At 69.7% G+C, this 25,589-nt stretch overlaps 2 protein-coding genes across 4 annotated transcripts in view; one reads left to right on the top strand and one right to left on the bottom strand.

Annotated features, from left to right (window-relative positions):
- MYO18A (myosin XVIIIA) overlaps window positions 1–17,432 on the top strand; it is a 34,244-nt gene extending 16,812 nt beyond the window's left edge. Inside the window, 35 exon segments of the mRNA XM_067309938.1 lie at window positions 8–56; window positions 59–109; window positions 304–391; window positions 482–641; window positions 644–688; window positions 1,292–1,378; window positions 2,383–2,524; window positions 2,618–2,777; window positions 2,867–3,053; window positions 3,307–3,544; window positions 4,210–4,254; window positions 4,257–4,318; window positions 4,428–4,493; window positions 5,024–5,152; window positions 5,725–5,868; window positions 6,700–6,789; window positions 6,877–6,996; window positions 7,080–7,191; window positions 7,273–7,400; window positions 7,548–7,702; window positions 8,876–8,999; window positions 9,092–9,292; window positions 9,639–9,749; window positions 10,205–10,309; window positions 10,440–10,586; window positions 10,833–10,946; window positions 11,176–11,292; window positions 11,463–11,546; window positions 11,853–11,990; window positions 12,955–13,140; window positions 13,286–13,425; window positions 13,817–13,861; window positions 15,298–15,424; window positions 15,554–15,562; window positions 16,238–17,432. Of these exon segments, the coding sequence (XP_067166039.1) occupies window positions 8–56; window positions 59–109; window positions 304–391; window positions 482–641; window positions 644–688; window positions 1,292–1,378; window positions 2,383–2,524; window positions 2,618–2,777; window positions 2,867–3,053; window positions 3,307–3,544; window positions 4,210–4,254; window positions 4,257–4,318; window positions 4,428–4,493; window positions 5,024–5,152; window positions 5,725–5,868; window positions 6,700–6,789; window positions 6,877–6,996; window positions 7,080–7,191; window positions 7,273–7,400; window positions 7,548–7,702; window positions 8,876–8,999; window positions 9,092–9,292; window positions 9,639–9,749; window positions 10,205–10,309; window positions 10,440–10,586; window positions 10,833–10,946; window positions 11,176–11,292; window positions 11,463–11,546; window positions 11,853–11,990; window positions 12,955–13,140; window positions 13,286–13,425; window positions 13,817–13,861; window positions 15,298–15,424; window positions 15,554–15,562; window positions 16,238–17,422 (5,091 nt within the window). The 3' untranslated portion in view covers window positions 17,423–17,432.
- A 3,036-nt stretch (window positions 17,433–20,468) lies between these two features.
- PIPOX (pipecolic acid and sarcosine oxidase) lies at window positions 20,469–23,523 on the bottom strand. 3 transcript variants are annotated; one of them, XM_067309844.1, is made up of 8 exons: window positions 23,232–23,523; window positions 22,985–23,133; window positions 22,443–22,656; window positions 22,175–22,357; window positions 21,958–22,110; window positions 21,716–21,874; window positions 21,279–21,354; window positions 20,958–21,175 (listed from the first exon to the last, which is right to left on the bottom strand). In XM_067309844.1, exons 1-8 carry the CDS (start codon window positions 23,355–23,357, stop codon window positions 21,045–21,047), a joined length of 1,191 nt encoding a protein of 396 aa, XP_067165945.1. In that variant the 5' UTR covers window positions 23,358–23,523; the 3' UTR covers window positions 20,958–21,044. The 3 variants fall into 3 exon arrangements, with proteins under 3 accessions (XP_067165943.1, XP_067165944.1, XP_067165945.1); XM_067309842.1 differs by having other exon boundaries at window positions 20,469–21,354; window positions 23,232–23,518; XM_067309843.1 differs by lacking the exon at window positions 21,279–21,354 and having other exon boundaries at window positions 20,469–21,175; window positions 23,232–23,518.
- Between the last annotated feature and the right edge of the window lie 2,066 nt (window positions 23,524–25,589).

The following is a 25,589-nucleotide window of genomic DNA, read 5'->3' as shown; positions in this document are numbered from 1 at the left end:
TCTGGAGGAGCTCTCCTCCTCCGTCTTCAAGCACCAGCCCAAGGGCAGCCTGCAGAGATCACCTCCTTCCGCCAGGGCCCCGAGGACACGGGCCTGGGCGACGGCGCAGGTACGGCCCGGCGGCGGGGAACCGCGCGCCCGGCGCTGGAAACGGGCTGCCGGGCTGGGAGCGGGCGGCCGGAGGGGTCAGTGGGCAAGCTTTGGCCACCGTGCCGCCAGCCGGGACGTGGTGCTCGGGGCAACACGTTGTCCTTGGGGGGGACCCGGCGCTCGGCGGGGACTCACCCGTGTCCCCTCGCCCAGGTCCAAGCTTTCGCGCTGGAGTGCTTGGAGGCATGGCCGCGGGCTTGTACTCGGAGCTCTTCACCCTGCTCATCTCGCTGCTCAACAGGTAGGAGGTGGGGGGCCGCGGCGGGGCCGGGGTGGCCGGTGGGGGCCCCATGGCGCCCGCCCAGCCCCGCTCTGCCCTCGTGCCACGCAGGGCCCTCAAGTCGAGCCAGCACTCGCTGTGCTCCGTGACGGTGGTGGACACCCCCGGCGCCCAGAACCCGGCGCTGGCGGGGCAGAGCCGCGGGGCGACCTTCGAGGAGCTGTGCCACAACTACGCCCAGGAGCGCCTGCAGCTGCTCTTCCACCAGCGCAAACCTTCGCCCAGGAGCTCGAGCGCTACAAGGAGGGTAGCGGGGAGGCCCGGCCAGGCGGCCCGCGGCGCGGCGCAGGGGGGACCTGCCTCCTCTCCTCTCCTTCCTTCCTCTCCGCTCTGCTACCGCCCCCCCCTTAGACCCAGCTGATTCCTAAACCGGTGGTCGCATCTGGACCGGGTCCAACCTAATCAGCTCTTTGCAGCAGGGTTTCCGCGGGTTTCCCACCACCGGCGGTGCCTTTGCCCGTGGCGCCGGCCCCGGGGGCGGCTCTGCTTGCAAACGCGCCAGGGTGAGAGGCGCCGACGGCCCACGGGACGAGCGGGGACCGTGGTGGGTGGCAGGTGAGGGCACTGCCGCTGCACGTGCACCCGCTGCTCGAGGCTGTCCCGCCACCGCAGGGGTGCCACCGCCCCGCTCAGGGACCTCGGTTCCCATGCGGGACCCCTCTGCCGGTCCCGGACCTGGCACGGAGCAGCGGGGCACGGCGAGCGGCGGGGTGGCCGGACGCCTCGTGCCGTGGCTGGGAAACCCTGCCGCCGCACTGCCTAGATCCATTGAGACTAATGTACTGACCGGACCCGCTGGGGTCCCTAACGATAATCTCTAGTCACACAGGCACTAATCGCTCCTCTGTCCGTCCTCTCTAGGAAAACATAGAGCTTGCACTGGCTGACACAGAGCCCAGTACACCGGGCTCTGTAGCCACTGTAGACCAGCCCTCACACCAGGCACTGGTAAGCACACGTCGGTCCGAACGGCCCTTCCCCGCGGCCCCAGTGCCAGCCGCCCCGCGACAGCGGGCGATGCACGCAGGCCCCTGCTTTGCATCACTTTGCATGCTTGCACAACGTTGCCGCGTCTCATTACCTGGTGCTAACGAGGAAGAACCTCTAGAATATTAACAAGCTAAAATTAAGATCTAAGACTGAAATAATTATCTAGCGAAAAGACTAATCTCTTGGACTAACAAATCAATCAAGACCTCTGGTCGCATCAGGGAGGATGAGGCCAGGCCCTCCCGAGGCATTTTGCCCTGACCCGGCTCTCCGAAGCCTCCTGGCAGCATCCTCGTGGCTGAAACCCGCTTCTGGAGCAGTAATTACCTCCCCCATTAGCTCCCAGGTGATAAAGGCAGGGCTGGAAGCGGCTATTGCCACTTATCATTGTAATGGAGCCTCCTGTTACCGAGCTCGGCTCTTGCCGCGATCCATTACGGCAGCTTATTGAACATTAGGCATCGCAATAGCGTTGTCCGGGCCTCTTTTCTGTCCTTTTAGCAGTAATTATGGGAAGGAAAGTGCTTTCCTAAATGCCTGGCAAAGCGTGGGGAGCGCCGTGGTGAGCACGTGCGCAGCGGCGTCCCCGGCGCGTCCCGGCTTGGCGCACGGGGCATCCCTGGGGCTCCCGGGAGCTGCCACTCTTGGCAGGGCAGCACGGTGCCCGCGGGCTCTCCCAATCCCCGGGGCATGCTGGTCCCTGTGGATTTTGGCCCGTCGGTGCCCGAGCGCGGCGTTTCGCATGCCAGCGAGCGTCTCGCTGCCTCGAGTCTTGATGCTTTTTCTGCCAGGTATCTGTCGAGCAGGGCCGGCTTGCACGATGCCGCTTTGCCTCACTGCTCCTGGTGGTCGGGTTTGCATGCTCCGCGGGCGGCCCAGGTGCCCCGTCGCCTCCCGTCCCCGCTGCTGGGGACCGGCGGCCGCGGGCCGGCCGGTGCGAGCGAGGTGTTGTCCGTCCGCAGGTCCGCTCGCTGGCCCGCACGGACGAGGCCCGCGGGCTGCTGTGGCTGCTGGAGGAGGAGGCGCTGCAGCCCGGCGGCACCGAGGACACCTTGCTGGAGCGGCTCTTCTCCTACTACGGCCCCCAGGAGGGCGGCAAGAAAGGTCAGGGGGTCCCGGCGCCGCGGGGCGCTGCGCGGGGTGCCAGCCGGCCGGCCGACGCGCGGCCGTGCCCAGCGGTGCCGTGTCTCCCCGCAGGGCACGACCCGCTGCTCCCCAGCGACAAGCCCCGCCACTTCTTCCTGGGCCACGGCGCGGGGACCAACTGGGTGGAGTACGACGCCACGGGCTGGCTCAACCACGTCAAGCACAACCCGGCCTCCCAAAATGCCTCCGTCCTGCTGCAGGAGTCGCAGAAGTGAGCGGGGCGGGCAGGGGCCGGTGGGTGGCCGGGGGTCGATGTCCCCCTTTTTTGCAGGGCGATGACGTCCCCTCGGTTTCCCGCAGGAAGATCATCAGCAGCCTGTTCGCGGGCCGCGCCGGCTCGGCGCTGGTGCTGTCGGGCTCGGTGGCGGGGCTGGAGGGGGGCTCCCAGCTGGCCCTGCGCAGAGCCACCAGCATGCGCAAGACCTTCACCACCGGCGTGGCCGCCGTGAAGAAGAAGTCGCTGTGCATCCAGATCAAGCTGCAAGTGGTGAGTGGGATCACCGTGCCTTGGCTCCCGACGGGGACGGGTGCTTGCCGGGGACGGGGGACAGTCCACCTCCCGGCCCCTTGCTTTGGCCGCCAGCTGGATGCTGGCTCGGGGGCTTTGTGGCTTGCTTTGAGGCCACGCTCGCTTCGTGAGCTCGGAAAAGGGAGAGGGGATGTGGCCGGGGGTCTGGCGGGGACAGCGGTGCACGCAGCGGGTGTCCTGCCCCGGCGTCACCGCTGCCCCCGGCCCGTAGGACGCCCTCATCGACAGCATCAAGAAGTCCAAGATGCACTTCGTGCACTGCTTCCTGCCCAAGGCGGAGGGGGCCGGCGGGGACCCCCGGGGCCTGCCGTCCCGGCGGGTCAGCGGCAGCGAGCTGGACCTGCCGGCGGAGCACTGCGAGGCCGGCCTCATGCAGCTCGACGTCCCGCTGCTGCGCGCCCAGCTCCGCGGCTCCCGCCTGCTCGACGCCCTGCGCATGTACCGCCAAGGTGAGACCCGGCGGAGCCCGGCTCCCGCGCGGCTGCGGCATGCGCCGGGGCCCCCGGAGAACCCCGTTAGCACGGGCAGAGGCCCATCCCTTGCTACAAACCTTGGGTTGGCTCCAGCCGGCCCCGGCTGCCCCTGCTTTCCTCCGCCAGCCGCGGGGCTGTTATCGGATCGCGGCCTCTGCGCGGGGGACAGACGTGGCCTTAATTGGGTGTCTGCGCCGGTGCCGCCCGGCTCCTGGCAGCTCTCCCTGCTGGCAGCGGGGCAGAGGGGCGCCGGGTCGTGCTGAGCAAAGCATTTATCGATACGAGCGCGTCTCGCCGCCGAGCCGAGGTTTATTGCCTCCGAACCGGGCTGCTATTGCTCCAAACGGAAATCGATGCCGCGCGCACACCTCCCGGATCGATCGCCGCCGCCCGGCTGCGGTGGGGTCAGCGTCCCGTCGATACCCCGTGATTAATTAAGACGCGGAGGAGTGACAGCGCTGCTCTAGCGCAAAACTTAATTGGAGTTCGGATTGGAGCCGTAGCGGGATCTGTGGTGACGCGCGCGGCTCCGCGCTCCCCCGAGGCGGGAATCGGCTGGTTCTCCCCGGATCCAGCCAAGGTCACTGAACGCCGAGGCCAAGGGAAACCTCCCGCACCCCGGCTCTCCCTCGCACCCCCAGGTTACCCCGACCACATGGTGTTTGCGGAGTTCAGGCGGCGCTTCGACGTCTGGCCCCTCACCTGACGAAGAAGCACGGCCGCAACTACATCGTGGTGGACGAGAAGCGGGTATGGGCACCCTCGCTGGGCTCGCGGGCCCCTCGCGCCCCCGGGGACGCCCCGTCCGGGCTCGGAGCGGGCCCCGCCGCCGCTCGCTGACGCCTCTGCTTCCCCGCAGGCGGTGGAGGAGCTCCTGGAGTCGCTGGACTTGGAGAAGAGCAGCTACCACATGGGCTTGAGCCGGGTAAGGAGCTCGCTGGGGACGTGCCCTGCCCGAGGCCAGGCGCCGGGGCGGGTGGACCGCAGCACGGGACAAGGGCAGCTCTGTTGGCTCCCGCCTACGGCATTCCTCGCGCCCCGGGGAATAAAAGCCGGGTGCTCGGCCCCGCTCGGAGCTGGGCAGCCCCAGCCCGCCCCGGAGCAGCACGCGGCCGGCCGGCGCCGTCGGGACCGGGCAGGGGTGAGGACGGGGCCGCCCTGGGGGGCGATGGCTGGAAGGGGACGCGGGGACCTGTTTGCCAGGCACTGCGCTGCGGCGGGGTGGCCGTGTCCTTGTGCATGGCCGCGCCGCGGGGGCCGGCTGCCGCCTGGCCTTTTGGGCAGCGGGGAGCAGCCGTTTCATGGCCGCGGGATGCTCCCGCTGTGCCGCACAGAGCAGCCGCCATCCTGCCCCTTGCACGGGCTTTGCCGGGGCTCGGCGGTACCCGGGGCCGAGCGGCGGCGCTGAGGATGAGCACGGGGCTGCCTTCGTCTCACCCCGCTGTGCTCCCGCAGGTGTTTTTCCGGGCAGGGTGCCTGGCCAGGTTGGAGGAGCAGCGGGACGAGCAGACGAGCAAGAACATCACCCTGTTCCAGGCGGCGTGCAGGGGTTTCCTGGCCCGGCAGCTCTTCAAGAAGAGGAAGGTTCGTGGCGCCTCTCCCCTCCCCGCTCGGCTCCGCAATTTCGCCTAAAATGGGCAGCGCAGCCTTTCTGCCGCTGCCTGGGCCAGCGCCTCCCCCTCCCGCCCTCCGCCGCGCCGCGCCGTGCCGTGCCGCGACAGCCCGCCGGGCCTCGGGGGACGCGGGGGCCCTGCTCGGGCCGAGGTGGGGGCCCGGCCCCGGCCGCGGCGGGGGGGCACCGGGGGGAGCCGCCAGCCGCGCTGACCCCGCGCTGCGGCACTCGCTGCAGCGCGCGGGGAGGGCGCAGGGCACCTCCGTGCCGGGCTGCGGTGTTGCATTAAGATTAAGTAGCTGTGTCAGCGCCTACTTTTATTATTAAAGAGAGTGCATAAAGTAGACATCTCCGCGGCGCCTCGTGTTTCAGCAAGATTAGCTTTTATAGCTGCGCGGGGCCGGGGCGCAGGAGATAATCAAGCAGCAAATAAAACAGGCGCAATTATTGGAAGCGCTAATGACCGGGAGCGCTCCGGGGGGCTGAGCACCCCCGGGCCCGGCGTGCCCGGGGGCGGCCGTGCTGAGCGCCCTGCCCTGTGCAGATCCAGGATTTGGCCATCCGCTGCGTGCAGAAGAACATCAAGAAGAACAAGGGGGTGAAGGGCTGGCCCTGGTGGAAGCTGTTCACCACCGTGCGTCCCCTCATCGAGGTGCAGCTGACCGAAGACCAGATCCGCGGCAAAGACGTGGGTATCTCCGCGGCGGTGGGGTGGGGGGGAGGGGGCCCGCGGCGCCCGCGCACGGCTCGAATTGCTCCCTAATTTGCGAATCAGCGTGTCATTAGCATCCCGGGAGTCTGCTGCCGCGTGAGCCCAATTGCGAGGCGTGGGGAATGGAAATGAAACCGTGCGCCGAAAGGCATCCGCGGCGGTGCGGCGCGGCACGGGAGGCCGCCGGCAACCAGACACTCGCGTCCCGGCGGAGCGGGGAGCCGGGCTCGGCTTTCACGCTGGCTCCCGGCGGGGAGCGGGAGGCGCGGGGTCCTCCCCGCCGGGCCAGCGCCCCTCGAACCCGGGCAGGGCAGAGAGGTGCTCGAAGCTGGCGGCCGGGCACGCCGACCCCGCGCTGGTTGGTGCTGCCTGGGCGTCCCCGCGGCCCCCGCCTGCCCGCTGCGCCTGGGCCGGGTGCACCCGAGCCCGCGGCGCTGGGGGGGGGGGGTGCGTTTCGGCTCTCCTGGCGCCGGCGGGGACCCCCCTGCGCCGGGGAGGCGCGCTGGGAGCGCGGCCCGGGGCTGCGCAGCCTGCGGGGCTGCCCGGACGTTTCGACACCATTTATGGGGTTGGAGCCGGCACGCCGGAGCGCCGAGCCGGCCGGGGAAAGTCCCGGCCGAGGCCTTGGCAGGGGGGGAGCCGCCGCTGCCACACGCGCCGCCAGCGCCTCCCGGCCCCGGGGAGCCCCCACCCTGCCCCAGCGGCGCCGGAGGGAGCCGGGGGGGTGCAGAGACCTGCCAAACTCGTGCCTGCCAAGCTCTTCCCCGCTCCGGGCTGGCCCCCTCCCTCACCGCCGCTCTGTTGCAGGAAGAGATCCAGCAGCTCAAGGGCAAACTCGAGAAGGTGGAGAAGGAGCGCAACGAGCTCCGGCTGCACAGCGACCGCCTGGAGAGCAGGGTAGGTGCCGGCTGCGCCCCCCCCCCCCCGGCCCCCTCAGCGGCTCGGGAGACCCCGGCCCACGTCCCCGCTCCCCCTCCTCCCCAGATCACGGAGCTGACGTCGGAGCTGACGGACGAGCGCAACACCGGCGAGTCGGCCTCGCAGCTGCTGGACGCCGAGACGGCCGAGAGGCTCCGCGCCGAGAAGGAGATGAAGGACCTGCAGGTAGGGGCGTCCCGCCCGGGCCTCCCGCCCGCTCCCGTCGCGGCGGGGGGCTCACGGGGGCCTCTTGTTTCCCCCCCCCCCAGGCCAAGTACGACGCCCTGAAGAAGCAGATGGAGTCCATGGAGATGGAGGTGATGGAGGCCCGGCTTATCCGGGCGGCCGAGCTCAACGGAGAGCTCGACGACGACGATTCAGGTACTGCGCCGCACCCCCCACCCCGGGCGCCCCGCGCCGCCCGGCGCCGTGCCAAGCCCTGACCCCGCCGCTCCGGCGCAGGCGGCGAGTGGCGGCTGAAATACGAGCGGGCGGTGCGGGAGATCGACTTCACCAAGAAGCGGCTGCAGCAGGAGCTGGAGGACAAGCTGGAGCTGGAGCAGCAGGGCAAGAGGCAGCTGGAGAGGAGGGTGAGCGCGGCTCGGCCGTGCGGCGGCATTCGGGGCTGCGCGGCGCCCCGGCGCTCCCGTGCGGGACCCAGCACCCCGGGCAGGAGCCGGCCGTGCCGGGGTGGGCAGCAGCACCACCCTCACCACCCTGCCCGCACCTGCCCGCAGCTGACGGACCTGCAGGCCGACAGCGACGAGAGCCAGCGGGCCCTGCAGCAGCTGAAGAAGAAGTGCCAGCGCCTGGCGTCGGAGCTGCAGGACACCAAGCTGCACCTGGAGGGCCAGCAGGGACGCAACCACGACCTGGAGAAGAAGCAGCGGAGGTGGGGGCCGGGGCGGGACGGCGGGGACACGGTGGCGGCGGGCTCCCCGATGCGCAGCGGCGAGCTCGCGGCCTCTCGGAAACCGGTTTTACCGTTTCGGCGGGCGTTTGGGTGCTCCACCAGCTCCCGCGTCGCCGTCTCCAGCAGGACGGGGTTCCCCTTGCCCGGGTCGCCCGTGCTCAGCGCAAGTCGTGGGGGGACCGCGGGGCTGGGGAGCGTCTCCCCACGCGCAGGGACCCTCCCGGGGGGGCTCGGAGCCGGGCAGCGAGCCCCCGCGTGGGTCTGCCCCCGCGGCGGCGGAGGGTGCCCGGCCCCGCGCCTCGGCTCGCTGCTCGCTCTCTTCCCGGCTCCTCTCCCAGCCCCAAAGTTTGCTAACGTTATTAAGCAGCGGGGACGCTTTCATCTCATTATGGTAATGATCGCACACACAAATACAGTGAGAGAATCCAATCTAATTAATTTCAATTTCCGCGGATTGGAGTCTGTGCTAATGCAGCTGTTTATTACCCAGCGCGAGGAAAAATGGGGATTAGCTGCCGCGGTGTTTAACGCAGGTCACAAACACAAGCGCAGGGTTATTTTCCAAGCCCCAAAGGCAACAATTTTGGGGCAAAACCGTCTGATGCTATCCTGGGGGCGCTGGCAGAGGCCGTCTCAGCTGCTCCCCGGCTCCGGGGGATGCACTGAGCCCTCCCGCCCCGGCGGCTCGCATCCCCATCCGGCTCTGCGCGTGCATCCCGCGACGGACCGCGGCGTCTCGCCGTGGCTGGGGGAGCCGAGCGGTGCCGGAGCCGCTCTCTGCTGGAGCCCCCCCTGCGCATCGCATCCCCTCCACGTGCTGCCCCCGTCCTCTGGCATCGCGGCCACGTCGTCCCCGGCCGCCCGCTCTGAGCCCGGCGCCGGCCGCTAGCGGCCCGGCCCCCGGCGGGGCGGCCGACGAGGCTCCCCGGGCTCGCGCTGCGAGGGCTGCGCTCTTGATTAGCTATTCAGCGAAGGCGGCGAGAGGAGTTCCTCCGAGTGGTTCCCCGCATGGAGTTGTTGTGCTGGAAATTAGAGGCTTGTAAACAGCGCGTTTGCGGCGGGCTCCCAGCTGCGAGCCGGCTCTCGGCGCCCGCGCTGCGGCGGGACCACCCTGCCCGCCCGCGACCGGCCTGGCGTTTTCTCCCCGCGCAGGTTCGACAGCGAGCTCGCGCAGGCCCACGAGGAAGCGCAGCGGGAGCGGCTGCAGCGGGAGAAGCTGAGCCGGGAGAAGGACGTGCTGGTGGCCGAGGCCTTCGGCCTCAAGCAGCTGCTGGAGGTGAGCGGCGGCGGCGGCGCGGCAGCGGGGCGCTGCCGGCGCGGCGGCGGGCAGGAGCACCCCGGCTCAGCGGCGGCCCCGCTCTCCCGCAGGACAGGGACTCGGACATCACCGGCCTGACGCAGAAGGTGGAGGCGCTGGAGGCCGAGCTGCAGGACATCTCGTCGCAGGAGTCCAAGGACGAGGCCTCCCTGGCCAAGGTGAAGAAGCAGCTGCGCGACCTGGAGGCCAAGGCCAAGGACCAGGAGGAGGAACTGGATGAGCAGGCCGGCACCATCCAGATGCTGGAGCAGGTACCGGCGGGGAGGGCGCGGGCTCGGCGGCCGGGCCCGCCCCGGTTTCGGGGTGGGGTGGTTTCGTGCAGGGCTGTCATTACCTGGGCCGGGCTTGCCCGGGAAGCAGAGGCGCTCGCTGCCAGTCCGGCTTTCGGCCCGGCGCTGCGCTTTGCCGACGCGGCTCCCGTGCCGGCCGCGCGGCCCCTGCGTGCCACCGCCATGGCGCGGGAGGTGGCCTCGGAGCCGGCGGCCAGGCTGGCCTCGGAGCGGGGGGCTCTGCGAGTAAGTAGGCGCCGGGGGGCGGCCGACGCGGGGCCCGCGGGCTCCCCGGCTCCGGGGCGCTGTCACCGGCCTCCCCTCGCAGGCCAAGCTGCGGCTGGAGATGGAGATGGAGCGGCTGCGGCAGACCCACGCCAAGGAGGTGGAGAGCCGCGACGAGGAGGTGGAGGAGATACGGCAGTCGTGCCAGAAGAAGGTAGGGCTCTGCCCCGGCCCCTCCGCCCGGCTGGGATGGCACGGGGGTCCCCGTGGCGCGGGGGGTCCCGGTTGCACCCTCCCCGGCTGCCCGGTGCGGCACAGGGATGCCGGCTGGGCACCGTCACGCACCAGCCCGGCTTCCCCCACGGACGCTGCCCGGCTCCGGCTGGCTGCGCAGGTCTGACCGGTCCCTCTTCCGCCGGGGCTGGCACCTGCTGGGCTTTGCGCCTTTTAATTGCCCGACTGGGCACCTTTGCACCCAACTGGTGGCTCATCCAGCATCCCAAACCTGGGTCACGGATAAGCAGGGCACATGGGGTGACCGGGGTCTCAGCCTTTCCCCTGCCGCACGAGGGGGCCGTGATCCTCGGGTGCCCCCGCACCCCAGGTGCCAGCACTGGGTGCTGCGGCCCCAGCCAGACCCTCACCGGGATGCGCCGCGTTTGCCCCCAGCTGAAGCAGATGGAGGTGCAGCTGGAGGAGGAGTATGAAGACAAGCAGAAGGTGCTGAGGGAGAAGCGGGAGCTGGAGAACAAGTTATCCGCCGTCAGCGACCAGGTAGGGCCCGCACGCCTGCATCCCCGCTGCTGGCTCCTTGCTCTGTGGGTGCTGGAGGGTCCCGGGGCGGCTGGGTGCCCCGCGAGAGCGGGACCGCGCGGGGTGCCTGGCACGGCCTCCCTCGCCCCAGGTCAACCAGCGGGACTTTGAGACGGAGAAGCGCCTGCGCAGGGACCTGAAGAGGACCAAGGCGCTGCTGGCTGATGCTCAGATCATGCTCGACCACCTGAAGAACAACGCGCCCAGCAAGAGGGAGATCGCCCAGCTCAAGAACCAGGTGCACATCCAGCCCCGGCGCCCTTGGCCGCATGCAGCCCCATCCCCACGGGTGCAGCCCCACGCAGTCCCGCAGCCCCTTGCTGCAAATCCCATTGCCCTCCCGCTGCTCTGGGCCGGGATCAGGCATTGCCGCGAGGGCTGGAGTCGTCTCCCAGCTGCTGTGGCCCTAGAGGTCCCAGGGACGTCCCCTGCGCCCCCGCGATGCTCTGGGTGCAGAGCCGGGCGCTGACCCCGCTCCCTGCAGCTCGAGGAGTCGGAGTTCACCTGCGCGGCCGCCGTCAAAGCCCGCAAGTCCATGGAGGTGGAAATCGAAGACCTCCACTTGCAGATCGACGACCTCTCCAAGGCCAAGGCAGCGGTAAGCGTGTTCGCGAGGGGAACGTGCCCACCTGCCGCTGGCCGGTGCTGCGCGTGCCGGCAGTGGTGAGCCCAGGCCGTTGGGGGCTCTTTTGGGGGGTCTTGCTTGGGCATCTCAGCGGACCCCAGCTCCGCGGGGGCGGCGCGGCGCGGAGCCCGGCGGGGCTCGGCCAGGCAGCGCCGGGGCACCGGGGCAGCGCGGCGAGATGCAGCCTGCTCCCCTCTCGCAGCTGGAGGAGCAGCTGAGCCGGCTGCAGCGGGAGAAGAACGAGGTGCAGAGTCGCCTGGAGGAGGACCAGGAGGACATGAACGAGCTGATGAAGAAGCACAAGGCGGCCGTGGCCCAGGTGAGGGGGGATCACGGCTGCGACGCCCCCAGACCCTGTAACGCCCTGCTCGGAGCCCGGCTCCCTCCGGCTCTGCGTGCGGGGTGCTGCCTGTGCTGGCTCCCCGGGGCTGGGGGGAGAGCGGCCCGTCCTGCGCAGCCTCCGCTGACGGCCCCGGCTTCGCCCCGCAGGCTTCCCGGGACCTGGCACAGATGAACGACCTCCAGACGCAGCTGGAGGACCTCAGCAAAGAGAAGCAGGAGCTGCAGGAGAAGGTGGGCAGCGCTGGTGCTGGGCTTGAGCTTGCAAAGCGCTCGCACTCCCAGGAAAGCTCGGAGCAGGGCGAGCGCCCCAAACCCTGCTTCCCGGGGTCCACGTGCGGACGGCGCCGGGGCGCCTTGGGCACCGCGGGGGCAGAGCAGGGCTATCCCAGGGGTTGTCCGTGCCGCGGGCGAGAGCCGGGTGGCCGGGGGGGGTCTGCTCCGAGGTAGCGCAGCAGAGCAGGAGCATCACGCACGCGGCTCCGGGGGCGACGCGGCCCGGCGGTGCCCAGCGCCGCGCTGACGCTGCCCCGTCCCCAGCTGCAAGGGCTGCAGAGCCAGCTGGAGTTCCTCGAGCAGTCCATGGTGGACAAGTCACTGGTGAGCCGGCAGGAGGCCAAGATCCGCGAGCTGGAGACGAGGCTGGAGTTTGAGCGGACGCAAGTCAAGCGGCTGGAGGTGGGCGCCGCGCGGGACCGAGCGTGTCGGGGCTCTGCGTCGCCCGTGGCTCCTTGTGGGCGCAGACGCATCCCCCATCCCCGTGGAGGGGCTGCGTGCCCCGGGAGGGCGGTGGGCCACGGCGCTGGCCGGAGGGTCCTCTGCATCCATCCCGCTGCCTCCGTCCCTGCCCGTGGCGGTGCTCGGCGCTGCCCTGGGCCCCCGCGCGCTGCGGCACGACGCTGCCCGCCGCCGCCAGCCCCGCTGCCCGGCGGCCTCCCGGGGAAAGCTCCCCGCGAGCGCTGATAACAATAATCCACCATCCAGCCTGGCAAAGTGCTGCTATTTCCCTGCATCGACTTAGCGAAATTATAGACTCTCCCGGCCCCGCTAAACGCAGCCTGCTTTATATTCTGCCTTTGCAGCTCTCTGCCGAGGGAGCTGAGCAGCTTAGCTCTCCTCTTAATGTTTTCCTAGCTGTTATTTTCCTTCCCTCTCTCTCTGCCGGGGCCATAAATATGCAGTGGCTGGCTCAGCGGCTGGCGGAGAATGGAAGCTATTTTTTCCCTACATTACATGCTGTAATTACTTCACACAAAGTTAAATCTATTTTTCCAATTCACCAAAGCCCCGGCAATTGTTCTGCCCCTTCCCTGGCCCGGGGGGGTTTCTTCTGGCGACGCGTCTCCCCCCTCCTCCTCCTCCTCCTCCTCCTCTTCCCGGGCCCCTCATGTAAATTCATGGTGCCGGCATCGCTCCTTGCGTTAGCGCTCGGCTGGGTGTCGCGGCGCCCGCGCTGAGCCGAGCTGGCATAACCGCGGCTCTCGGCTGCAATTCCCAGCTGGCAGGTGAATCCTGCTGTGGGGGGCACGCGGGGCAGCCGCCGCGGCGGGAACCCGGACGCCTGGGCCCTCTCGGCGCCGCGGGGGGTGGGGGGGAGTGGGCAGGTCAGCGCCCCCGGCCCCACGGGCTCCCCGCTCCGCAGAGCCTGGCCACGCGCCTCAAGGAGAACCTGGAGAAGCTGACGGAGGAGCGGGACCAGCGGGCGGCCGCCGAGGGCCGCGAGAAGGAGCAGAACAAGCGGCTGCAGCGGCAGCTCCGCGACGTCAAGGAGGAGATGGGCGAGCTGGCCAAGAAGGAGGCGGAGGCCAGCCGCAAGAAGCACGAGCTGGTGAGGGACCCCGGCGTCCGGGCATCTCTCCGGCCGGCTGCCGGGCTCGCGAGCAGCGGCGGCTCCCGCTTCCGTGGGGGGAGATGGGGGGGGTTTCGGGGGGCGCGCGCCCCGTCCCCGCACTCAGCCCGCCGTGTCCCCGCAGGAGATGGACCTGGAGAGCCTGGAGGCCGCCAACCAGAGCCTGCAGTCGGACCTGAAGCTGGCCTTCAAGCGCATCGGGGACCTGCAGGCTGCCATCGAGGACGAGATGGAGAGCGACAGCAACGAGGACCTCATCAACAGGTGAGCGCGCCGCCCGCTCCTCGCCGCGTCGCAGCCGCCGCGGGCGCCCCGCGGCTCTGCCCGGCCCCGGCGGGACGCTGGCCGTCCATCCGGCCGTCCCTCTGCGCGGCTTTGCCCGCTCGCGCGGGGCTCCGGGCAGCCGGGGCGCTGCCGAGCGGTCGCGGCCGTGCCGGCAGCTGGAAACAGCCCGGGGACCCCCGGGGAGCGGGGGCGGCGGGGGGAGCCAGGGACGGCGGGATGCAGCGGGGCCGCTGGGTGCCAAGCCTTCCTCCCCATCCTCGCCAGCCGCCTGCCCCGGACCCTTTGATTTGCTTCGTTTCCCTTCCGTTTGGTCTCTTTTTAAGTTCATTTTTGATTTCTTTTCTGTTGTGTTTTCTCCCTCCCCACCCAGTTTGCAGGACATGGTGACAAAATATCAGAAAAGAAAGAATAAACTGTGAGGACCTCCTCTTTCCTTCGCCCCCGCCGCTAACCCCTCGCGCCTAACCCGCCGCGGCCCCGGGGCCCGGCCCCGCGCTGCATGCCGCTCGCCCGCCCCTCCGCACGGTCTAACCGCGGCGCGGCCGCCCCTAACCGCATCCCGCCCGCTGCTCCCGCCCGCCCGCCATCGCGGCGGCTCCGGCACCTACGTCCCTTCCCTGGGAAGGGGCCGCTGGATGCGAACGGATCTATAGCGGTTAATGATAAATGTAATCGTGTGTAACAGTGATAGAGGGCCGCTGGAGCCCTGTTGTCACGCGCAATTAATATCCCCCGCCGCCGAGGCTGCGTTGTTTGCTCCCCTGCGATTCGGATCCCGGTTAACTAATGGCGCTCTCGTCCGGACATAAATTGCGTTTGACGTGGAGTTTAATTCCGACGATTTAAAATCTCGGCTGCCCCCAGAGTTTGTTTATGGGGCTCGTTGTTTTTTTTTTTTTTAAGGGGGGAAAAAAGCAAAGCGTTGCCTGGATATATTGCAGGGGAGGGAGAGGGGTGTGATGAAGTGCGGCTCATTGCTTCGAGTTTAACAAGCAGGATTCATATGCAGGGTCTCTAATAGCCCGTCCCCTGTGCTGCCTGCCGCGTTCCCCAGGCGGGGAATAAGCCCAAGGCCAGGCGGATAAAACGCCTGTTTAAGATCGTATTATCCATCCGTTTCCAGGCAGAGACGCGGCGGCGACGCCGCTGCCTCGGCTCGGCGGGAGCCTGCGCCCCCTCGGCAGCCGGCGATGGGGACCGAGGCAGGATCGGGAGGGAGGGGAAAAATAACGCTTCGATTCCCTTATAGATACAGCTGTTATTGCGATAACCCTAATGAAAGCAGCACGCAGTTATGTATTAGCGGAGATTTATACGGGGATGCTTTTAGCGTGGAGAAATGGATTTTGCCATGCATACGGCACCTTCTTTCTAAAGGCAATCAATATGGTTGTGAACCGCCGTTATAAATTAGATGTTTTAAGCCAGATAGGGCTTTTTTTTATGTGCGCACGTAAATCAGGGGCTCTCTGTCTCGGCGGGACCGTAAATCTGCCTGCCGCGCTGGTGCGCCCGGCTTGCCGGAGTCGTTTCTGTTCCGTCTGCTAAACTCCTGTTTACCCAGGGACATCAGCATAGCTCTTCCTCGCTGTAATTTTGCACTTGACGGAGGCCTATAAAATGAACCCACTTATTTCCATCCCGGCCCTGTGGCGAGCTGGAAATTTCCCGTGTTTCCGGAGCGATGCTCTGCTCCTTCGCCCTCGTTCCCCCTCCTCCGTTGGCGCTGTGCTGCTTTCGCTGCCGCGGCGCAGATGAGCGGAGGCTGCCGAGCGGCGCGTGGCCGCGCCGGGTCAACCCTGCCGGCGCTCACCCCTCGCTTTCTCCCGCCCCGGCTCTCTCCTCTCGCAGCGACGGCGACTCGGACGCGGACTCGGAGCTGGAGGACCGGGTGGACGGAGTCAAGTCGTGGCTCTCCAAGAGCAAAGGCTCCTCCAAGGCAGTCTCGGACGACGGCAGCCTGAAGGGCAGCAGGTCGGTGCGGTGGTCGGGCGCGAGCGGCGGGGGAGAAGATGGGAACAGGGATGGGGACAGGGACGGGGATGGGGATGGGGACGGCCGTGCCGAGGGATACGCGCCGCAGCGGAGGCAGAGCCGTGGCCGCCAGCGGCCCCCTGCCCGCTGTGCCAAACCCGCGGGGGAGGACGTGGCCCTCCTCTTCCTCCCCAGCGGGGTGTGGGGTGGATTTAGGCAAAGCGAGCTATAACCGTGCAAATCAGCCGCCTCTGCTTTTGTCCCTCCCGTCGCACCTTCCTCCCCGGACGTGCCGGTGGCAGCCCCGGCCCCTCTCCCGGCATCGCCGGCGGGACGCGCGGGGCCGGCGCCGAGCCCCGGGGGCGGCGCTCGCCCGAGGTGCAGGTTGCTTCTCTCCGAACGCAGTCGCCTGCAGGGCTGCGGCGGTCCCGGGGGCTCCCCCTCCGCTGCCGAGCGGGGGCAACGAGCCGAGCCGCTCGCTCTTCATTGGGTTAATTTATTCAGCGGTGCAGATGTAAAACATTTTGTTAGGGGAGATAATGCCGCCTTTCCTGAAGTTGGGAATCAAACGCCGCGGCTGCAGGTAGCTGACAATGAAATCAATTGAACGCGGCACTTGAAAGGGGAATCAGAGTGACGGGCCAGAACGATACCCTCATTTGCATGACATGTTCCATGAAGCTGTTTTCCGCTGACGCAAATTATTTAGCCTGTTGCGCCGCACGGTGCCGCGCGCGCCGGCTCCCGCTCACCTCGGTCTCTCTTGTCTCCCGCCGGCGCGGGCGCGTGCGGTGCCGGCGCGCGCAGGGACGGGAAGGACGGCGGGGAGGCCGAGGAGCGGCCGGCGTCGGCGGCGAGCTCCCTCAGCTACCGCAAGCGCGCCGGCCTCAAGGACTCCATCGGCGGCCGCGGGGACGAGCGGACGCTCTTCTCCGCCCTGGGCGAGCGGCCGGCGTCGCCCGAGCGGCCTCGCCGTGGCGCCCGGCGGGATGCCGAGCCCCGGGACCGGGCGGCCGCCGTGGCGCGGGCTTTCGCCGAGGCCAGCAGCCGGGCTCGCGAGGGGCTGCAGAAGCGCTGGTCCCTCTCGACCAGCGACGTGGGCAAAGCCTCCGCCTTGTCCGCCCCGGTGAGCCGGGCGTCCTCGGCCTCGTGGCGCGGCCCGGAGGACGAGGGGGACGACGGCGGCTCGGCGCTCAGCTTCGCCCTGTCCAGCCCGGGCAGCCTGCGGAGCCGCCGTCCCGACTCCCGGCTCTCGCTCGCCCGGAGCCGCCCGGATGAGGCGGATGACGGCGGCGGCCGCTCGCCCTGCAGCCCGCCGCCGCTGGGGCGCAGCTTCTCCGTGCCGCCGCGGCCGCGCAGCGCCGCCTCCAGCGCCGGCGGCCACCCCGCCGCACGGCCCCGCTCCTACCTCGACCCCGACCTGGAGGCCGCCATCGAGGAGGTGCTCAGCTACCGGCCCCTCGGGGCGGCGCGCTCCCGCCCCGGCTCCGAGGAGGAGGATGAGGAGGAGGATGATAACGACAGCCGGAGCGTGCGCAGCGCCCGCAGCGCCATCCTGCCACGCGCCGCCGACCGCCCCGCCGGCGGCCTCCGCCGCTCCGCCTCCGCCCTCGACTTCTCCCGGCCACCCCGCGGCAAGGGCCGGCGCGGGAGCAGCTCCGTGGAGTCCTCCGAGGAAGAGGAGCGGAAGAGGAAGAGCTCCAAGAAGCACGCCAAGAAGGCCAAGAAGAAAGGCAAGAAGAAGAAGAAGAAGCCGTCGGAGTCGGAGTCCTCCTCTGAGTCCTCCTCCGAGTCCTCCTCCGAGTCCTCCTCCGGCTCCACCGTCTCCTACCGGAGCAACTCCAGCATCAAGAAGGGCCCCCGGAAGCCGGGCCCGGCCGCGGAGGCCGTGGCGAGCGCGGGAGCGGGGCGCTCCGGCAAGGAGAAGAAGGAGGAGAAGAAGTGGAAGAAGCAGGTCGACAGCCTGATGATGAAGTACCTGTACCGGCCCGAGAGCGACTGAGGCAGGAGGTGGGAGCGGTGTGTGCCGTGCAGCATGAGCCCCGCGTGCCACTAACGCTCGCCCCTAACCCGCGCCCGGCCCGCCGCCCCGGCCCGCGCCCCCCCGCCGGACGGACGGCTCGCGGAGCGCCCGAGCCGGGGGCGACCCTCGGCTGGGCTCCGGCGGCAGCAGCACCGGGTGCCAGCCCCGGCTCGTGCAGGCGGCTTTTTTCCGCCTCCCTGGGAGACTGGCGGAGCGGAGGACACGGAGAAGCGCTAATCCCTTCCCGGCTCCTCGGCGGCTGTGTTGGTGTCTCGTGAAACTAAGGGGCCGCGGTGCACGGCGGGATGAGCCGCTCCGAGGCAGGCTGGCGGCAGCTCGGCCGGGCCGGGCGCCCCTGCACGTGCGTCCGGCGTACTAACCCGCATCCCTTGCAGTGTGTAACGGGGGGGGCCGGCGGAGCCGGGTCCCAGCGGCGACGGGTGAGTAGCCGGGCCAGGGCTCCACAGGACCGGAGCGGGTCCCAGTGCTCCGTGCGGGGATCCGGCCCTGCGCTGGCGTCGTTTCTCCAGCGGACGCCTGGCGCCGACGGACCTGAGCGTGGTGGGAGAGACCTCGGTGCAGGGTCGTATCCCGCTGTCCCGGTGGGACGTGGCACGTGTCCGTGTCCCCCTGGGCACCGTGCTGCCTCGCCGGCCCGGGCTGGGATGCTCCGGGGACAGCGGAGGCGTGCGCGGGCATCGCCGCCTTTCCTGGCAGCAATTTATTAGTGATGAATTTATTAGTATGAAACCGTCCCGACGGCCCGAGTGGGAGAAGGGCTGCAGGAGGAAAAAGGCCTTTTCGGCTGTTGAAGCGCAGTTCCAGCCCCGCTGCTGGCTGTCACATGCCGGCGGCGCTGGGGAAAGGGCTCGCGCTGCTGCGCCGGCACGGGCCGCCCGCGGGGGCTTTTGGGCAGCAGAGATGCCCCCAGCTGCTCTGCCGCCTCCGGCCGGGTGCTCTTGCTCGCCCGGCTCCCCGGGCGCCGCAGCCCGGCCGCGGTTTGCAAGGCGGCCGGCGCGCTCGCGGGAGAGGCGCGCTGCAATCTCCGGGAGCCGCGGCGTCGCCTGCTGATGCGTGGGACTGTTGCCCAGCGCCTGTTTCTAAGCCCAAATGCAGCGTTTTCCCCGTCGGCACGCCGGCTGCCGGGCTGGGGCAGCGCTGGGCGCCGCAGGCTTGCAGCAGCCTCCGCGCGTGCCGCGCCGCAGCTTCCTCGCAGGTGACGGGCTCAGCTCAGCCCGGGGAGAAGTAGATCACGCCCGAGCGCTCCAAAAATATCTCGAAAATAATAAAAGAGGCTAAGGAGGCCTCGGAAAGGCAGCCGCCGGCGTGGCGGCTCGGGGTGCAGGCCCCGTTTCCCGTGCTGCTGCGGGCTGGCCGGGGGTGCCGGCATGCTGCTCCGAGGCGTCCCCGCTCCGCTGCGGTGCTGCGGGGTGCCCCGGCTCCGGCTTCCCCGCGGCGCCGCTTGCTAACCCCCCCGTGTCTCCCGCGCAGCCCGGCGGGCTCCCGCAAAGCCTTCGCCTGCGACAGATGGGACGAGGAGCAGGACACCTTGGAAAGCGCCCGCAGGTCCAAACACTCCTCCCGGAGCTACCAGAGCGACAGCGACACGGAGAGCAGGGCCGCCGAGACCTCAGCGTAGCCCCGGCGAGCCGGCCGCCGCCGCCGGCAGCGTTTTCCACAGCCCCAGAAATACCCCCCCGGCGCCGCCGCGGGCATCGCCCTGAAACCACCCCGCGGCGCCCCGGAACGGCCCCGCGCGCGCCGTATTTCTTTCGCACGGTGGAAAATGTTCACCTCCAGCCCGCTCCCGTCCCCTGCCCGCGCGGCCGGCCGGCTCGCCGGCTGCAAGCCCCCGCGGCCACCCCGTCCCCGCGGGGCCGGCGCGCTCACTCCTCCGCGCGCCCCGTCCTGCCCGCTCCAGCCCGGCGCCTCGTCCGTCCTCGGCGGACGGAGCCGCTCCGCTCCGCAGGGCTGCTGCATCCTCGGTCGATTCCTCAGTGCCTGCTGTCTCCTTATTTTTTAACTTAAGCCCCCTCCCCGGCAGCCCCCGGGCTCCCGGCCCGCCGTGGCCCCCTGCTCTTAATTTCCCCTTACCTTTGAGTTGAGCCAAAGACGTCTCTGTGGCTGGGCCCCCCGCGCTGCCCGCTCCGCCGGCGCCGCCTGTCCCGGCACGGCGGGTTTGGGGGGGAAACGCTTTCCCGTGCACGGCGGAGACGCCGCCAGGGCGGGCGCGCGGGGCGTCCGCGGGGGTCCGGTGCCCCCCGGCCCCAGTGAGCGGATCCCCGACAGACTGGGCCCACGCAGGGGGGACGCTGCCCGGCCCCCCGGCTCGCTCTGGTTTTTGCACTAGTTCAGCTGTGCGTCTTTTCCTCTCCGTTGACTTTCAGTATGAAAATAAATGGCATTTACGGCCGGTGGGGCGGGCTGGGGCCGGCCGGGGGCTCCGCCGCTGCCCGCGCAGCTCGCCGGGCGCCCGCGGGCCGCACAGGGAGGGGGACGGGGCTTTCTCGGGGGTGCCCGGCGCTGGCAGGGCTGCGCTGGGGTAGGGGCGCTGAATCATTTATAAATCTTCATCAATATGCAGATTAGTAGCGGGGAATGGGGGCCCTCTGGCTGCCAGCGTTAATTATTTAAAGCGATGCTAGCGCAGAGGAGCCGTGGATTCGCGCCGCCGGGGCTCCGCGCCGCCTGCGCGACACGCGGTGAGCCGGGGGCCGCGGCGTCGGGCGCCCGCGCGGGGCCCCCGGAGGGTGCTCGGCCCCCACCCCGCACCCCGCGGGGCTGTCGGACCTGCCCCACGCCGGGTGCTCCGAGGGCCCCGTGCCCCCCGTGTCCGTGCCCGCAGCCCCGGGGCCCCCCTGCACCCCGGGGACCCCGGGAAACTGGGCCAGGCCGTTTTGCTCCCTTTCCCCACCACCTCTTCGAAACAAATGGGCCAAGCTCGGCGCACGCTGCCGTAAAAAGCAGCGCTGCGCTAATGCGCTTTCATTAAGTGGGAGCGATCTAATGATAATAAAATGGCACATTTAACATTAAAACATTTAAGTTGACTCCTAAGCGAGTGTGTCTCTCTGTGCTGTACCAGCTCCATCTTCCTGCGGCTGACAAAGCTCCTTAATTCGTTTCGTGGGAGCGGGTGCTCAGCAGAGCCGGCCCTGGCACTGCGCGACACGAGGGATGCCGGGATGCAGAGATATGGCAAGGCAGGAATGCAGGGACGCAAGGGGGCTGGAATGCGAGGCGCCGGGAGGCTGAGGTGCTGCAGTGTGGGGATGCTGGGATGCCGGGTGCAGGGATACTGGCATGTAGGGATGCCAGGATGTGGGGGTGCAGGGATGTGGGGATGCTGAGATGCCGGGTTGCAGGATGTGGGGATGCTGTGATGCTGTGATGCAGGGTGCAGGGATGCTGGGATGTGGGAAGCTGGGATGTGGCGATGCTGTGATGCGGGGTGCAGGGATGCTGGGATGTGGGAAGCTGGGATATGGCGATGCTGGGATGCGGGGTGCAAGGATGCAGGGTTGCAGGGATGCCAGGATGCCTGACTCCAGGTGTGCAGCCACCAGCCCGGTGCGACACAGGCACGGCCGCGGCCCTGGACCTACAGCGCGGCCCGGAGCGCGCCGGGGAAGCGGCTGATGCTGAAGGGCGCTGTGCTGTAGGACGGCTCCTCGCCCAGGCTGAGCTCGCACAGCAGCTTCCCCACCACCGGCGCCAGCTTGAAGCCGTGGCCTGCGGGCAGGAGAGGGCAGGGCGCGAGTGGGCGCGGCCGGCTCCGAGCTGGGACGTGCGGCCGGGGCTGGGGTGCCGCGGGGCACCGGTGCCCCCCGCCTACCCGAGAAGCCGGCCCCGATGACGATGTTGCTGTGCTTGGGGTGCCGGTCCAGGATGAAGTCTCCGTCCGGGGTGTTCTGGGGGGAGCCCGGCGTGAGGGCCCGGGGTGGTGGGCGAGGGGTGCTGCCGCCCCGCACACCCCGCCAGGACTCCTGGGCCCTCTCCTAGCCCCAAGGGGAGGGGGGAAGGCCGGGAGCCCCGGACTCCTGGGTTCCCTCCCAGCTCCAAGCGGGGGGATAACAAGGTCCAGCAGGAGGGGGAGGGGCTGTGAGCCAGGACGCCTGGGCCCTCTCCAGCTCCAAGCAGGGGGGAGAAGGGGTATCAAGGTCCACGCCGGGGTGGTAGGAGGAGCCGAGAGCCAGGACGCCTGGGCGCTCTCGCAGCTCCGCGGGGGAGGGGCAGGGAGCCCGGACGCCTGGGCCCTGCGCGGCCCCTCACCGTGTAGAGGCAGGTCTCCAGCAGGGCCGGCTCGGGCTCCAGCCCCGGCAGGCAGCAGCCGACGAAGCGGCGCAGCAGGGCCACGTCGGGGCGGCGGTCGCCCGGGGCCGGGCGGTCCCGCTGGTCGGGGTCGACGGGGCTGCCGTGGTGGTAGCACACCTGGGGGGGGGGGGGGGGCGGCGGGTCAGGGGGGGCGGCCGGGCCCCCGCCACCCCCCCGACCCCGGCCCCGGCCCCGCTCACCTTGACCAGCCCCGGGTACTCGCAGGCGGGCAGCCCGTAGATGCCGTGGGGGGCCCGGGGCAGCCCCAGGGCCAGGAAGCAGGGGAAGGGCCGGTCGAGGCCGCAGCTCCCAGGCACTTTCTCCTTCCAGTAGCAGACGTGGACGCGCAGGGGCTGCGGGCCGGGGGGGGGCTCAGGGGCGGCCCAGCCCGCCCCCCCCGCGCCGCCCGCCGCTTACCTGCAGCGGCAGCCGGAGGCCGAGCGGTGCCAGCAGCTGGCTGCTCCAGGCGCCGGCCGCGATGACCAGCCGCGGCGCTCGGTACCGCCCGGCCGAGGTGCTCACGGCGAGCAGGGCGCCGGGCTCGATGCCCAGCACCTTCTCGCCGTCGCGCAAGGTGCCGCCGCTCCGGCGAAACAGCTCCTGCGACGGGGCGGGCCGGGGTGAGACGGCGGCGGCGGGGGGGGGGCACCGGGGAGCGGGGGGGGGTCCCGGCCGCGCTGCCCACCTGCACGGCCCGCAGCGCCCGGTCGGCGTGGAGCAGGCCGGCCGCGCCGTCCCACAGCGCCGCTCCGCCGTCGCGGGGCCGGAAGCCGGGGAAGCGGCGGCGCCGGGCGGCAGCGTCCAGCTGCTCGACGGGGCCGCGCCGCCGCGCCGCCGCCCGCCGCCACCGCTCGAACTCGGGCTCCCCGGGCGCCCCCAGCACCAGCAGCCCCGTCCGCCTGCGCCCGCGGCCGCGTCAGGGCGGCCCCCGCCCGGGGGGGCCCGACCCCCTGCGCGGGGGGGGGGGGGGCTGGCAGCACCCCTGCCCCCCTCCCACCACCTTGCTTTATCCCCAGGGGAAACTGAGGCACGGCGGCAGGATGCCCCCCCACCCCCCCCGCAAAGATTGATAGCGCCGTTAGCCCTGACCCCGGCGGGCGCGAATCATTTACAGGCTTATTTCCTTAATGGCTCCTCCGGTGCGGAGCGCCATAAATCAGCCACTGGCTGCTTCCCGCAGCCCGCCGGCGAGGGGGAGCCCGGCCCCGGCCCCGGGGGTGCCGTCACCTGTAGAGGCGGGTGCCGGCGCGGGCCTCGAGGCGCTGCCAGAGGCGGTAGCTCTCGGGCATCATGCGGGCGTAGTGCTGCTGCGGGTAGGCGCTGCGGATGATGCGGCTCTGCCCGTGCGAGCTGCCCCGCGAGTGGGGCAGGAGGAACTGCCGGGAGAGAGGGGGGCTTCATGGAGCGCGAGGGGGCAGCCCCGCAAGCTGCTCACTCGGCAAAACGGGGGAGGGGGCCCAGGCGTCCGGGCTACCTGCTCCAGCAGCAGGGTGTCCTTGCCCCGCTCGGCCAGGTGGTAGGCGGCGAAGGAGCCCTGGATGCCGGCGCCGATGACGATGGCGTCGTAGCGGGTCCCGTGGGGCTCGCTCGCTGCTGCCATGGCTCGTCCTTGTCCTCGCCCCCCCGGCGAGCCCGGCCGAGGGGAGGGACGGGGCAGAGTCCGGCCGGGAGCCGCGCGCGCCTCGGCCGGGCCTTGGCCGCCCTCCAGCTCCACGCGGCCCTGCGGCACCTGACTCCGTGCGGGATTTTGGGCTCAGCCCTGTTCCTGCGCCCCCCCCGCTGGGTCTCGGCACCCGGGTATCGTCCGCGTGCCGGGCCGGCGCGCCGCCCCGAGCCTCGCGAGCGGGGCTCAGCCCCGGCACAGCGCCGAGAGGCAACGCGGCAGCGGAGGGAGCGCGGCGAGAGGGGAGCGAGTGGGCGGGATAAATGTGATGGAAAATTGTTTTCAATAAATTCCACTTTCCCTCCCCACTGTTTTGTTGTCTGTTCTCGTTACAGCAGGACGAGGGGCTGTTTGTAACACTCCCGCGCGCCGCGAAGGCCCATTTGTGTGCAGATTGGAAAGCGTGCAGCTTGTTTCAAGGGAAACATTTTTTCCTCCGTCGCAATTTATTACGTCCATAAACTATTTTGTTGCCATTTTTTTCTGGGAGATAGCTGTGATTTAGGGCCCTCCGGGGCTTCGAGGAGCCCGGTGCGCTCAGAGGCGCCGTGCATCTCCCTGCGTGCTGCGGGTTAAGGAGTGGTTAATTTGGCGAGCGTGTAAATTCGGGGGGGGGCCGCAGCGGGGCTCTGCCTCTCGATTCGGGGAAAACCGAGGCGGTGCACGGCAGCGGGGTGAGCAACGCGCGGGCAGGGGCTGCCGGCCGCGGGCTCCCCGGGGCGCCAGGGTGGTGCGAGGAGCTGCCGTGGGGTGAGGCACGGCCCCGTCCCCTGCGCACCTCGCCTCTCCCTGGCGCTCCTTCACAGCTAATTAGAGGAATTAATTCACTCCGGCTTTCGTGGGGTAAAAGACATTTATTTACCGGTTAATTGTTGTTATTACAAAATGTTAAATATCATTATTTGTTTTGCCATCCCGCCTGCTAATCTCCGGTAATTTATTAGGCGGCCCGGCACTCTCGGCAGGTCCGTAAGCGAGGGAAGGCCGGTGCCGTGCCGGGGGCGGCAGGGAGCCGCCAGCTGGGCTGCCCGGCCAGGCTGCAGGATGCCCCGGGCTCCCCGCGAACGCACCCAAAAACTGCCATGGGGCAGCGGGAGGAGGCAGCCGGGGTGGGAATGGGGCTGGGCCCAGCAGCATCCTCGTGCAAGACGTGGGGTCACAGGGTGTCACCACCTTGCAAATTGCGGGGACGTCGTGGCACGGGGCTCGGGGACCCAGGAGGGGACCCGGTGACGACGGAGCGGCGCGGCGGTGAGGCTGGCGTGCACAGGGCACCGAGGGTGTCTCGCGTGCGTGCACGGGCCGCGCGCGCTCGTGGCCCATCCCCGGCACGGAGACGGCAGCGCGGGGAAGCGTGGAAGCCGCTGTCTCCGCATGCGTTTTTAAGCCCGCTTTGTACTGCCGCCCCCCGCCGTGCGCCGCCGCGGCCTTTTATCCGCACACTTTGTGCCGCCGATCGCTCGCGGCTGGGCTGCTCCAGCCCCCCGGGCTCGGCGGCTCGGCTAACTTCAGCGCTTTCGCTAATGTTGCTTATTGGCCATGCCTGGTCCCCCTCTCCTGCCCCAGCCATCCCGCTTTTCCGATGCCCAGCTCCCAGCCTGCCGGCTGCTGCCGGTGCCTCAGCGCAGACCTGGGAGGCTTCAACAACCCGCACGAGATCGGGGTCCAGCTTTGCAGCGGGGGCACCCAGGTTTCGGCATCACCCATGGGGGAAGCCCGGGCTCCCCTCCAGCTCCTTCCTCGCTGGCGCTGCCTAGAATCACTAACGCACCGAATGCACCAGGTCTCAGCACGGGGACGGGCCCAGCGCCCGCAGGCCGGGGCCCCGGCAGCGCGGCGGTGCTGCGGCGGAGCTGCAGCTGCGCGGCCCCCCCAGGCCGGGCACCGCGCGGGGCTCCATTACGGCAGCCTGCCTTCCCCTGCCTTTGATGCCGTGAATAATTTGCCCATTTCCCAGGGTTTGAGCAGCCTTTGAACAGCCCGTACCTGCTTTTGCTTTTCACCGGGAACATGAAGAATAATTAATTATCCATGAAATGTTAAATGGCAAAATGAACTCCTCTCCCACTAACTGCACATTAATAGATCGCGCTGGAAAAGCCCCCGCACGCGCTGCCGTGGCGCAGGGGAGGCGAACGGCGGGGTGCGGAGCCGCCCGCGGCAGCCCCA

Source organism: Apteryx mantelli, chromosome 22 (assembly GCF_036417845.1).
Source record: "Apteryx mantelli isolate bAptMan1 chromosome 22, bAptMan1.hap1, whole genome shotgun sequence".
NCBI lineage: Eukaryota > Metazoa > Chordata > Aves > Apterygiformes > Apterygidae > Apteryx > Apteryx mantelli.
The sequence above is the reverse complement of the archived record's forward strand: the minus strand, read 5'-3'. Positions and strand labels throughout refer to the sequence as shown.

Excerpts from the sequence above, each read along its gene's own strand:
- PIPOX (XM_067309842.1), bottom strand. The coding sequence starts at position 23,357 with ATGGCAGCAGCGAGCGAGCCCCACGGGACCCGCTACGACGCCATCGTC. Across the intron at positions 23,134-23,231 it reads ACACCCTGCTGCTGGAGCAG|TTCCTCCTGCCCCACTCGCG; the intron begins GTAGCCCGGACG and ends CTCTCCCGGCAG. Across the intron at positions 22,111-22,174 it reads GCCTCCGGCTGCCGCTGCAG|CCCCTGCGCGTCCACGTCTG; the intron begins GTAAGCGGCGGG and ends CCCGGCCCGCAG.